Source organism: Oncorhynchus nerka, linkage group LG8 (assembly GCF_034236695.1).
Source record: "Oncorhynchus nerka isolate Pitt River linkage group LG8, Oner_Uvic_2.0, whole genome shotgun sequence".
Classification (NCBI taxonomy): Eukaryota; Metazoa; Chordata; class Actinopteri; order Salmoniformes; family Salmonidae; genus Oncorhynchus; species Oncorhynchus nerka.
Window position 1 is genome coordinate 36,646,021 of NC_088403.1, and position 12,426 is coordinate 36,658,446.

Below are 12,426 nucleotides of genomic sequence, written 5' to 3' on the forward strand. Positions count from 1 at the left end.
TTTTTCTTTTGTAGTCCGTGATTGACTGTAGACCCTGCCACATACCTCTTGTGTCTGAGCCGTTGAATTGCGACTCCACTTTGTCTCTATACTGACGCCTAGCTTGTTTGATTGAATAGCTACACTGTTTGTATTCGGTCATGTTTCCGGTCACCTTGCCTTGATTAAAAGCAGTGGTTCGCGCTTTCAGTTTTGTGTGAATACTGCCGTCAATCCACGGTTTCTGGTTGGGGAATGTTTTAATAGACGCTGTGTGTACAACATCACCGATGCACTTGCTAATAAACTCACTTACCGAATCAGCGTATTCGTCAATGTTGTTGTTCGCCGCAATGCGGAACATATCCCCGTCCACGTGATCAAAGCAATCTTGGAGCATGGAATCCGATTGGTCGGACCAGCGTTGAACAGACCTGAGCGCGGGAGCTTCATTTTTTTAGTTTCTGTCTATAGGTTGGGAGCAACAAAATGGAGTCGTGGTCAGCTTTTCCAAAGGGAGTGGGGGGGGCCTTATATGCGTCGAGGAAGTTAGAATAACAATGGTCTAGGGTTTTGCCAGGCCTAGTAGCACAATCGATATGCTGATAGAATTTGGGGTGCCTTGTTTTCAGATTAGCCTGTTTAAAATCCCCAGCTACAATAAATGCAGCCTCAGGATATGTGGTTTCCAGTTTACATAGTCAAATGAAGTTCTTTCAGGGCCGTCGATGTGTCTGCTTGGGGGCGAATATAAACGACTGTGATTATGATCGAAGAGAATTCTCTTTGTAGATAATGCGGTCGGCATTTGATTGTGAGATATTCTAAGTCAGGTGAACAAAAGGACTCGAGTTCCTGTATGTTGTTATGATCACACCACGTCTCGTTAATCACAAGGAATACACCCCCGCCTTTTTTCTTGCCAGAGAGATGCTTGTTTCTGTCTGGGCGATCCGTGAAGAAAACAGGTGGCTGTACCGATTCCGATAGCGTGTCTCGAGTGAGCCATGTTTCCGTGAAACAAAGAACGTTACAGTCTCTGATGTCTCTCTGGAATGCTACCCTTGCATGGGGTCCGATCTCTGTTGTACACATTACCCCTTCACACAAACAAACACAAACACTGCTTATGGTTGTCCACCGTGCCCGATGATCACCATCTTCTCTTTTACTTGTGAAATACGCCGCTTGTGAGCAGCTCCCGTCTCCCTGGTCTTCTCTGTCTATCTGTTGACTTGATGTGACATCTATTCTTGCCAGAGCAGTTACTGAACACAACACAAGGGAAACCAACTGCTACTGTGTCTGTGTTATGTGTGCGTGCGTGCTAGTGTGTGCATGTATTTTTTATTTAAAAAGAAATGTATGTATATATATTACTTTATTCCCTTACTTATTCCCTCCAATCTCCACCAAGGATGCAGAGGGTTAGAAATCCAGTGTAAATTGGGCTGCTTCCCAAATAACACCCTCTTCCCTTATAGTGCACACTATGGGCCCAGGTCAAAAGTAGTGCGCTACTAAGGCCACGGTTTAATTTAACACCTTAAAGCTCAGATTGAGAGAGAGAGAGAGAGAGAGAGAGAGAGAGAGAGAGAGAGAGAGAGAGAGAGAGAGAGAGAGAGAGAGAGAGAGAGAGAGAGAGAGAGAGAGAGAGAGAGAGAGAGAGAGAGAGAGAGAGAGAGAGAGAGAGAGAGAGAGAGAGAGAGAGAGAGAGAGAGAGAGAGAGAGAGAGAGAGAGAGAGAGAGAGAGAGAGAGAGAGAGAGAGAGAGAGAGAGAGAGAGAGAGAGAGAGAGAGAGAGAGAGAGAGAGAGAGAGAGAGAGAGAGAGAGAGAGAGAGAGAGAGAGAGAGACCCCTGTACAGAGAGGTCAGGGGGGCAATAGGGAGCTTTCCCTCCAACCACTGCTCCCTCTAGGTCATCTCCTCTCTGCTCTGCTGGCTGCAACATAGGTGTGTGTGTGAGAGAGAATCAGACTCCATGTTTGAATGAGGCTGCTGTTCTCTCCACAGGTTATGAATCCGAAGAAGAAAGGAAAAAAGAAAAAATACCTAAACTCTGGAACGGTAAGCCACAACGGCCACTGTCCATCCGTTCTTTTTATCTTGTTTATGTTGATTTGAGCTTGGTTTAGTCATTGTCTTTATTGTAAAGCCTGTTCCATCCTGCCATCCTTGTATCCATATTGTCTCCAGGTAACTCTGCTCTCATTCCTGGTGGATATAGAAGTCACCTTCCTCGACTACATCAAAGGAGGGTGAGTGACACTGCATTCTCTCTCTACAGTGTGAATGCAGAGACGGAGTGAAAGAACCTCTCACTCCTGCATTCCCTCGTTTATTCATATAGAAAAGAAAAAGAAAGACAGAGAAGTCGAGAGAAAAGGGAGAGATTGACAGGTATGCAGATGTGAAGTCCGGTGGAGGGGGACGTGAGGAGAGTGAACTGTATTGTGTGTTCATTCCGGCCCTCTAGTCCATGGCTGAATGGGTGATGGTGGCTGAGTGTGTGCAGTGGTGCGTAGCAGAACGCTCGCCCACACACACTTTCTGACTTTCATAAGACTCGCAGGGAAGGCTAGTCAGGCTTGCACTCCAGAGCATGGGTCGAACGGTTAAACAAGGAAGAGAGGGAAAGGTTTAGAGAGACCGAGATGGAGAGAGTCAGAAAATCAGAGAGACAGAAAGAGAGGGAGAGAACGTGAGAGAGGTCTGTGGCGAAATGACACAGACACAGAATGGCCATTTTGAAAGCAGCACTCCAGTCCTCTTATGGCCTGTTCTTGACAACACTTCTCATCTAAAGGTCATGGATCATGTGTAGAATTGTACAACAAGGATATGTAGGGTAGCAGACTAACATGTGGTGCATTGACCCTTACACTGTCAGAGCTCTCTCAGTATTTCGATGAGCATTTACATTGTCAATGGCAGTCAGAGGAGGAGCGGGGAGCTTTTTTCAATCAAGCACAACATCTCATTGATATGGAGCTTTTTCCTCTCGGCATGTAGTCAGTCCTATACAGTCTGACATGTAGGAAGTTGGTCCTGTTTTGAGCTGTCGCCTGAGGGTGAGCTGAGGGGTAATCATCACTGACACTGACCCTCCTGTGTAGTTCAGGAAGTGTAGTCATGTGCTGTATGTGAATCTACCCTCAGGTTACTGTTGTGAATGTGTTCTCAGTCAACATCAATTTTAAAATACATGTTAATGAATATATAAATAACTAGGGCCGGGACAATACCAGTGTCGCGATACTTGTTAGTGTGGTGGCAAGGAAGCAAAATATGAAGGAAATTTGACTTCTTTAGGAAAAACGGACCTAATGTTGGAAACAAACATCATTATGTTGTCATCCCGAGTCACATTTATTTATTTTCCAACCTTTAGCACACAATATTTGGCACACATGAGGTTTTTAAAGGACCAAAGAGTTTGGTCTGCTTCGTGTAAAAAATGTTGTCATGGAAAAAGTATTGCAATACTGGTAAATTGTCCCGGGCCTATAAATAACAGTGAACGTCTTCACAGCCCCAGTCAATGAGACAGCTGATGTATCTACATGTTTATAGAGGTGGATGTCTCTCCTCCCATCATATATGGGTAATACAGGACAAGCCAGAGGCTGAGGTCACTGACCGTTCCATGTGAGATCTACATTTACTTCCTCTACCAATCAATAAGGTATCGGCAGAATACCAAAGAATATGTGGATAATAGATGGATATACTGAACAAAAATATAAATGCAACATGAAACAATTTCAAAGATTTTTCTGAGTTACAGTTCATATAAGGAAACCAACCAATTGAAGTAAATTCATTAAGCCCTAATCTATGGATTTCACATGACTGGGCCTGGGAGGGTATAGATCCACCCACTTGACAGCCAGGCCCACACACACACACACACACACACACACACACACACACTGGGATGTGAAGCCAGTTGGACGTACTGCCAAATTCTCTAAAACAACGTTGGAGGTGGCTTATGGTAGAGATTTCAGCTTCAGATTTTGAGCACTTTACATGTTGTATTTATATTTTTGTTCAGTGTAAGTGACTGATTTGGTCTTATGTAGCAAAATTTGAAATGGTGTTTTTTACATTCAATAAAAGTAGAGACTCAGAGCTAGAAAATGATATACCATGCACTACAATGGAGTGATTTGAAAGTTGATAAACCCCACTTCTAATTTGAAAGTTGATAAACGCCAATTTTGAGGAAATGTCCCTTTTCATTGTCTACACCCATTTAGCATAATTCACATCTTCTTAAGCCTTAGCCCCACCCATCTCTTTAAGGATTCACATGTGAGACCATGTGCTAAACGGAGATGGTAAGTTAGTGTAGTAAACAACCAAAGTGGTGAAAGTAGTAGCCTGCAATAAGGAAAAATTCCAGGTAAAAATACACTTTATCTAGTCCTTGACCTTTATCCTAATCTGACTTTGGTACAGGTCGTGTTGTTCGTCACATTACCATCTGTGGTAAACACACACTATATAAAATACAAGTTTGTCACATGCACATGATACAGAAGGTGTAAACGGTACATCTACAATGCATTTGGAAAGTATTCAGACCCCTTGACCTTTTCCACATGTTGTTACTTTACTTACAGCCTTATTCTAAAATATATATTTTTTAAACTATTTCCTTCATCAATCTACACGCAATACCCCATAATGACAAAGCAAAAATTAGAAATGTTTGCAAATGATTACAACATTTTTTAAAATCACATTTACATAAGTATTCAGACCCTTTACTCAGTACTTTGTTGAAGCACCTTTGGCAGCGATTACAGCCTTGAGTCTTCCTGGGTATGTTGCTACAAGCTTGGCACACCTGTATTTGGGGAGTTTCGCCCATTCTCTTTGCAGATCCTCTCAAGCGCTGTCAGGTTCAGTGGCGATTTTAGCATGTAAATCTTAGTGGGGCAAACTCCCCAATTTTTTTTAGATGCATGCCAGCAAAGCCACTACACAACACTAAACAATACATTACTTGCACTATAATGACGACACGCGGTGCCCACAAGCTGTTAGGGCCTACATAAAGCTGTCCCAACAGCAGAGCTTTCTTTTCAGCACAATGGGGTGAATCCTTACCACCGCTACACCTGGCTATCAGCGGAGCCTTGTCTGGCAGTTCTATCAGCCTTGTTTACTGCCTTTTTAAAAACATAGCTGATTTGGCTGACTCGCTTAAACAAATGTGGTTTCTACTGTCAATTGAGATGTAGACACTATGGCATAAGGGAATGATGTGCGGATAAGAGCCATTCTGTAATTTCGATATTAATGAGTGAGCTAAGGCGGACATAGTCAATATTACTGTGTTCAGCACTTTTGAAATGTACAGCGACAGAATGCAGAACATGGGCTGCTCTTACAGTATTTTCCATGTACACCAAGTCATAACCGTAGGATAAATAAAAGGGGAATATAAGCAGACAATGAAACATCTTACAATATTATATGATGTTTCTCAAAAACAGGTTATAGGCTACACATGCACCACCATGTCAGAACAGTAACGTAGGCGAAATTAAGAGGTGAAAATAGACCAAATTATTTGGATGAGGCACATGGGCTACTAACAGCTTACCACACAAAATACAGTTGAAGTCAGAAGTTTACATACACTTAGGTTGGAGTCATTAACTTGTTTTTTTCAACCACTCCACAAATTTCTTCTTTAACCAACTGTACTTTTTGCATGTTGGTTAGGACATCCAACAATTGTTTACAGACAGATTATTTCACTTATAATTCACTGTATCACAATTCCAGTGGTTCAGAAGTTTACATACACTAAGTTGACTGTGCCTTTAAACAGCTTGGAAAATTCCAGAAAATTATGTCATGGTTTTAGAAGCTTCCGGTAGGCTAATTGACATCACTTGAGTCAATTGGAGGTGTACCTGTGGATGTATTTCAAGGCCTACCTTCAAACTCAGTGCCTCTTTGCTTGACATCATTGGAAAATCAGGGGGAAAAAGGGTAGACCTCCACAAGTCTGGTTCATCCTTGGGAGCAATTTCCAAAGAATGAAGGTACCATGTTCATCTGTACAAACAATATTATGCAAGTAGAAACACCATGGGACCATGCAGCCGTCATACCGCTCAGGAAGGAGGCGCGTTCTGTCTCCTAGAGATGAACGTACTTTGGTGGGAAAAGTGCAACTCAATCCCAGAACAACAGCAAAGGACCTTGTGAAGATGCTGGAGGAAACGGGTACAAAAGTATCTATATCCACAGTAAAACGAGTCCTATATCGACGTAACCTGAAGGGCCACTCAGCAAGGAAGAAGCCACTTCTCCAAAACCGCCATAAAAAAGCCAGACTACGGTTTGTAACTGTGCATGGCAACAAAGATCGTACTTTTTGGAGAAATGTCCTCTGGTCTGATGAAACGAATTATAGAACTGTTTGGCCATAATGACCATCGTTATGTTTGGAGGAAAAAGGGGAAGGCTTGCAAGCCGAAGAACACCATCCCAACCATGAAGCACGGGGGTGGCAGCATCATGTTGTGGGGGTGCTTTGCTGCGGGAGGGAATGGTGCACTTCACAAAATGGATAGCATCATGAGGATGGAACATTGTGTGGGATATATTGAAGCAACATCTCAAAACATCAGTCAGGAAGTTGAAGCTTGGTCGCAAATGTGTCTTCCAAATGGACAATGACCCCAAGCATACTTCCAAAGTTGTGGCAAAATGGCTTAAGGACAACAAAGTCAAGGTATTGGTGTGGGCAGAACTGAAAAAAAACATTTGTGGGCAGAACTGAAAAAGCATGTGCGAGCAAGAAGGACTATGGGCCAAGATTCACCCAACTTATTGTGGAAGGCCACCGAAAGCGTTTCACCCTTGTTCAACAATTTAAAGGCAATGCTACCAAATACTAATTGAGTGTATGTAAACTTCTGACCCACTGGGAATGTGATGAAAGAAATAAAAGCTGAAATAAATCATTCTCTCTACTATTATTCTGACATTTCACATTCTTAACTTCTTGCGACTCCAAACCCGTATCCGGGAGCGTAATCATAGCCTCAAGCTCATTACCATAACGCAACGTTTCCTATTCATGAAAATCGCAAATTAAATTAAATAAATATATTGAAACACAAGCTTAGCCTTTTGTTAACAACACTGTCATCTCAGATTTTCAAAATATGCTTTTCAACCAAAGCTACACAAGCATTTGTGTAAGAGTATTGATAGCCTAGCATAGCATTAAGCCTAGCATTCAGCAGGCAACATTTTCACAAAAACAAGAAAAGCATTCAAATAAAATAATTTACCTTTGAAGAACTTCGGATGTTTTCAATGACGAGACTCTCAGTTAGATAGCAAATGTTCATTTTTTCCAAAAAGATTATTTGTGTAAGAGAAATAGCTCTGTTTTGTTCATCACGTTTGGCTAAGAAAAAAAAACGAAAATGCAGTCACTTACAACGACAAACTTTTTTCCAAATTAGCTCCATAATATCGACAGAAACATGGCAAATGTTGTTTAGAATCAATCCTCAAGGTGTTTTTCACAATTCTATTCGATGAAAAATCATTCCTGGCAGTCGGTTTCTCATCAGAGGCAAACGGAAAAATACTGCAGCTGGAGATTACGCAATAATTGCGACGGAGGACACCAAGCGACCACCTGGTAGATATAGTCTCTTATGGTCAATCTTTTTACTGACCTTCCCGTCTCCTTCAGTTAAAGGTGCTTCCTCTGCATTGGAATGTCAGGAAGATGTACGTAATATATCTGTGGTAATATATCTGTAGTAATAGTGGAATGATAGTTTCATAATGTTGCTTAACCCGGCGGCGTTGTGGATTGGCTGATTTTCGCCTGTTGATTTCTCCTGGCCATTTCCCGGTTGCTAAAATTCAAATATTTTGGTTAACTTTGGTTTTATGTGATAAAATAATCAGTCATTGTGTAGAGAATCATTGTTCCGTCTAAAACTGCTGTTAAATGTCTTTTCAATCATAAAATATTGTCTTTTCAGTTATTTGAAGCTGGTGCACAAAAAAACTTAACAGGAAGTATAGAAATAGCGACATAGATCATATCTACCTCTTCTTAGACTTGCTTTCACTGAGAATGACAGATCTATAACGCCCATTTCTATGTGAATCTGGTCTGGTCGCCCAAAAAGCTACACACCGTTTGCAGCTTCTTCTTTTTCAAAACGCAGCCCGTCTGGTGTTCAACCTTCCCAAGTTCTCTCACGTCACCCCGCTCCTCCGCTCTCTCCACTGGCTTCCAGTTGAAGCTCGCATCCGCTACAAGACCATGGTGCTTGCCTACGGAGCTGTGAGGGGAACGGCACCTCAGTACCTCCAGGCTCTGATCAGGCCCTACACCCAAACAAGGGCACTGCGTTCATCCACCTCTGGCCTGCTCGCCTCCCTACCACTGAGGAAGTACAGTTCCCGCGCAGCCCAGTCAAAACTGTTCGCTGCTCTGGCCCCCCAATGGTGGAACAAACTCCCTCACGACGCCAGGACAGCGGAGTCAATCACCACCTTCCGGAGACACCTGAAACCCCACCTCTTTAAGGAATACCTAGGATAGGATAAAGTAATCCCTCTCACCCCCCTTAAAAGATTTAGATGCACTATTGTAAAGTGGCTGTTCCACTGGATGTCATAAGGTGAACGCACCAATTTGTAAGTCGCTCTGGATAAGAGCGTCTGCTAAATGACTTAAATGTTATGTTAAATGTTAAATCTTCCAATGATATGCCTACAAATACGTCACAATGCTGCAAACACCTTGGGGAAAACGTGGAAAACGTAAGCTGACTCCTAGCTCCTCCACAGCCATATAAGGAGTCATTGCCATGAGGCGGTTTTAAAAAATGCGGCACTTCCTGATTGGATTTTTATCTGGGTTTTTTCTGTAACATCAGTTCTGTGGCACTCACAGACAATATCTTTGCAGTTTTGGAAACGTCAGAGTGTCTTCTTTCCAAAGCTGTCAATTATATGCATAGTCGAGCATCTTTTCGTGACAAAATATCTTGTTTAAAACGAGAACGTTTTTCATCCAAAAATTAAAATAGCGCCCCCTAGTTATAAAAGGTTAAAATAAATGGTGATCCTAACTGACCTAAAATAGGGTATTTTTACATGGATTAAATGTCAGGAATTGTGAAAAACTGAGTTTAATTGTATTTGGCTAAGGTGTATGTAAACTTCAGACTTCAACTGTACGTGTCTTTACTATAAAACCCATTACAAAAACACACAGGAGGTCCCATAATAAAAAAAAGTGACTCCTTGAATGTTACAGTATAATTCGCACTCTGTAGGGCACTTTCAAGTGAATTTACTGCTGTATGCTAATATATGTTCTGGACACGCCACTGCAAAGCACCTCCTGGAGTTTGATAAACGGCATTGGTGCTATCACGAAATCTATTTCTCCGAGAAATTGTATTACTATAAAATAATAACCCTATATTTTTTTTTGCATAGAATTGATTTTATACAGTATTTTTTGCTCATCTTTATCAAGGGTGCCAGTAATTATGCACCTGATTTGTATGTAACACAATGGCCATTGTCCACAGTGATATGGAGGTGTGACCATCTCTGAATTGATCCTGTGGATGCATGTAATATGTGCTGTACACTGAGTGTACAAAACGTTAAGAACACCTGCTCTTTCCAGGATGTAGACTGACCAGGTGAATCCAGGTGTGATCCCCTATTGATGTCACTTGTTATATCCACTTCAGTCAGTGTACTGTAGATGAAGGGGAGGAAATAGGTTAAAGAAGGATGATTAAACCTTGAGACAATTAAAACATGGATTATGTATGTGTGGCATTCAGAGGGTGAATGGGCAAGACAAAATATTGAAGTGACTTTCAACTGAGTATGGTAGTAGGTGCCAGGCGCACTGGTTTGTTTCAAGAACTGCAACGCTGCTGGGGTTTTCACACTCAACGGTTTACCGTGTGTACCAAGAATGGTCCACCTCCCAAAGGACATCCAGCCATCTTGACACAACTGTGGGAAGTTCCTGTGGAACGCTTCCGACATCTTGTAGTCTATGGGGGAGGGGGGCAACTCAATATTAAGAAGGTGTTGTTCATGTTTGTACACTCTGTGTATATTGATGTGGTTTAATGTGTATGAGTGTGATGGAGGTTAACAGTGTAACTGGAGACAAGTGTGTAGGAGACAGGACAGCAGTTTACTCTTTTACTCAGCTTATGTAAAATGCATACACAAAACTAGGTCCTTCTGAATGTTGTAGAATAAAAAGCACTTTCCTAACTCCCAACATTGTATGTGTTTTTGACAGAGTGGGCCAAGGAGGGTAAGTGGTGTACCCTGACATTTGTGTGACTAAATGAAGTGGAAAGCGATGTTTTTGCTGTTTGAAGCCTAAATGGATGATAATGGACTATAGTGCTCATGTTTCATAATAACTGCTTCATGCTGAGCTCTTCTCACACAGCCTTCTCATACCCCTTGTGTCTCTTCATCTGTGTGGCTTGTTTGATAAGAAATAGCATGTTACTTTAATAGGTATAATCTACACTGAACAAAAATATAAATGCAACATGTAAAGTGTTGGTCCCATGTTTCATGAGCTGAAATAAAGATCCCAGAAATGTTCCAAATCCCTGTTAGTGAGCATTTCTCCTTTGCCAAGATACTCATCGTTTGCTGATGTCAACATTGTGAACAGAGTGCCCCATGGTGGTGGGGGGGGGTTATGGTATGGGCAGGCATAAGCTACGGGAAAATGAACATAATCGCTCTAGTGACTCCTTGTGGCGATCTGGGTGTCTGCGGGCTGACTCCGGTCACCAGTTGAACGGTGTTTCCTCCGATACATTGGTGCGGCTGGGTTCCGGGTTAAGCTGGCAGTTGTTAAGGAGTGCGGTGAGGTGGGTCATGTTTCAGAGAACGTTTGATTCCACCTTCGCCTCTCCCGAGCCTGTTAGTTAGTTGCAGTGATGAGACAAGATTGAAAAAAGGGGGTAAAATTCAAATTTCTGGAAGCTGAAAATGTCCCAGTTCTTCCATGGCCTGAATACTCACCAGATATGTCACCCATTGAGCATGTGTGGGATGCTCTGGATCGCCGTGAATGACAGCGTGTTCCAGTTCCCGCCAATATCCAGCAACTTTGCACAGCCATTGAAGAGGCGTGGGACAACATTCAACTCTATGCAAAGGAGATGTGTCGTGCTGCTTTAGGCAAATAGTGGTCACACCAGATACTGACTGGTTTTCTGACCGATGCCCTCACCTTTTTTTTAAGGCATTTGCCACCAACAGATGCATATCTGGATTCCTAGTCATGTGAAATCTATAGATTAGGCTGTTAATAAATTTATTTCAATTGACTGATTTCCTTATATGACCTGTAACTAAGTAAAATCTTTGAAATTGTAGCATTTATATGTTTTTTCAGTATATAATCCCTTTTTATTTTCTTCTCTTCTATTCTTTGTTGTTTCTCCTCTCCACAGCATTTAGATTTTGATTGACACCTGTATGGAGATTCACTTCATTAGCCAAGAGCGCATTGAAGCCCTCATCCTGACAGGTTCTGAGTGAGAGCAGCCATTGTTAGTGACTCACTCCAATCTGCTAATTTTCATTAGCTCAAAAGTGAATGGGAAAGCACCACAACTATTAGCATTGGAATTAGCATAGAGAATGGATGGGTAGTGTGTTGTAAATCCCCTATCTCTTATCTGGCAGCACACAGCTGTTATGTGTGTGCATGTGTGCGTGGGATTGGGACCCTCATTCAGTGTTAATGTATCAACACCAGTTATTGTATTCAAAGGGATGAACACGGTCCATTTGAAACAGAATTAATCCAACCTTCTGTTCTGCTTGTGCGGCTTTCAAGTTGTATTAAGCGCGCATCAATGTACCCTTAGTGGTTGCTGGTGTTACCTTATGTGGGCAGCATGTAAACAATCAGTCTTCTTCTCCTCCTTCTATCCTCCTTTCCTTCTTCTCTAAACTTTCACAGTGTCCTCACCACTGCACAGTACCATGGTTTGTCATACATTGTCAGAGCCTTGTCCAGTTGAAGCACCCAGGGCTTTAACAATAACACTAGGAATGGATCGCTCTCCGAGTCCCAGCTGTTCAATAGGCATTTCCCATCATATATCTCCCCTCCTTTCTCATTAACCCAGCCCACCTCTCTCTCTCTCTCTCTCTCTCTCTCTCTCTCTCACCCCATCTCTCCACTCCAGGAACAAAAGGAGGATGCTTCTCTGCTCACCCTAATCTTCTCTACTTACACTGCCATTGTTTTCATTAGCTCATCTTTCCTCATCTCTCCAGACGAGTTTCTTTCTTTCCCAGATGTTTTTATTTTTCTGTGAATTGGTCATCAGCTGGCTTTGTGACAGACAGACGGGGGGGGGGGGTT

General features: G+C 42.3%; 1 protein-coding gene across 2 annotated transcripts in view; it reads left to right on the plus strand.

The window, feature by feature from the left end:
* LOC115133243 (copine-8-like) overlaps positions 1-12,426 on the plus strand; it is a 120,277-nt gene that overhangs the window by 92,088 nt on the left and 15,763 nt on the right. For both annotated transcript variants that reach the window (XM_029666279.2, XM_065021759.1), the window contains 2 exons: positions 1,992-2,045; positions 2,175-2,236. In XM_029666279.2, the coding sequence (XP_029522139.1) occupies positions 1,992-2,045; positions 2,175-2,236 (116 nt within the window). The remainder of the gene's footprint in view (positions 1-1,991; positions 2,046-2,174; positions 2,237-12,426) is intronic.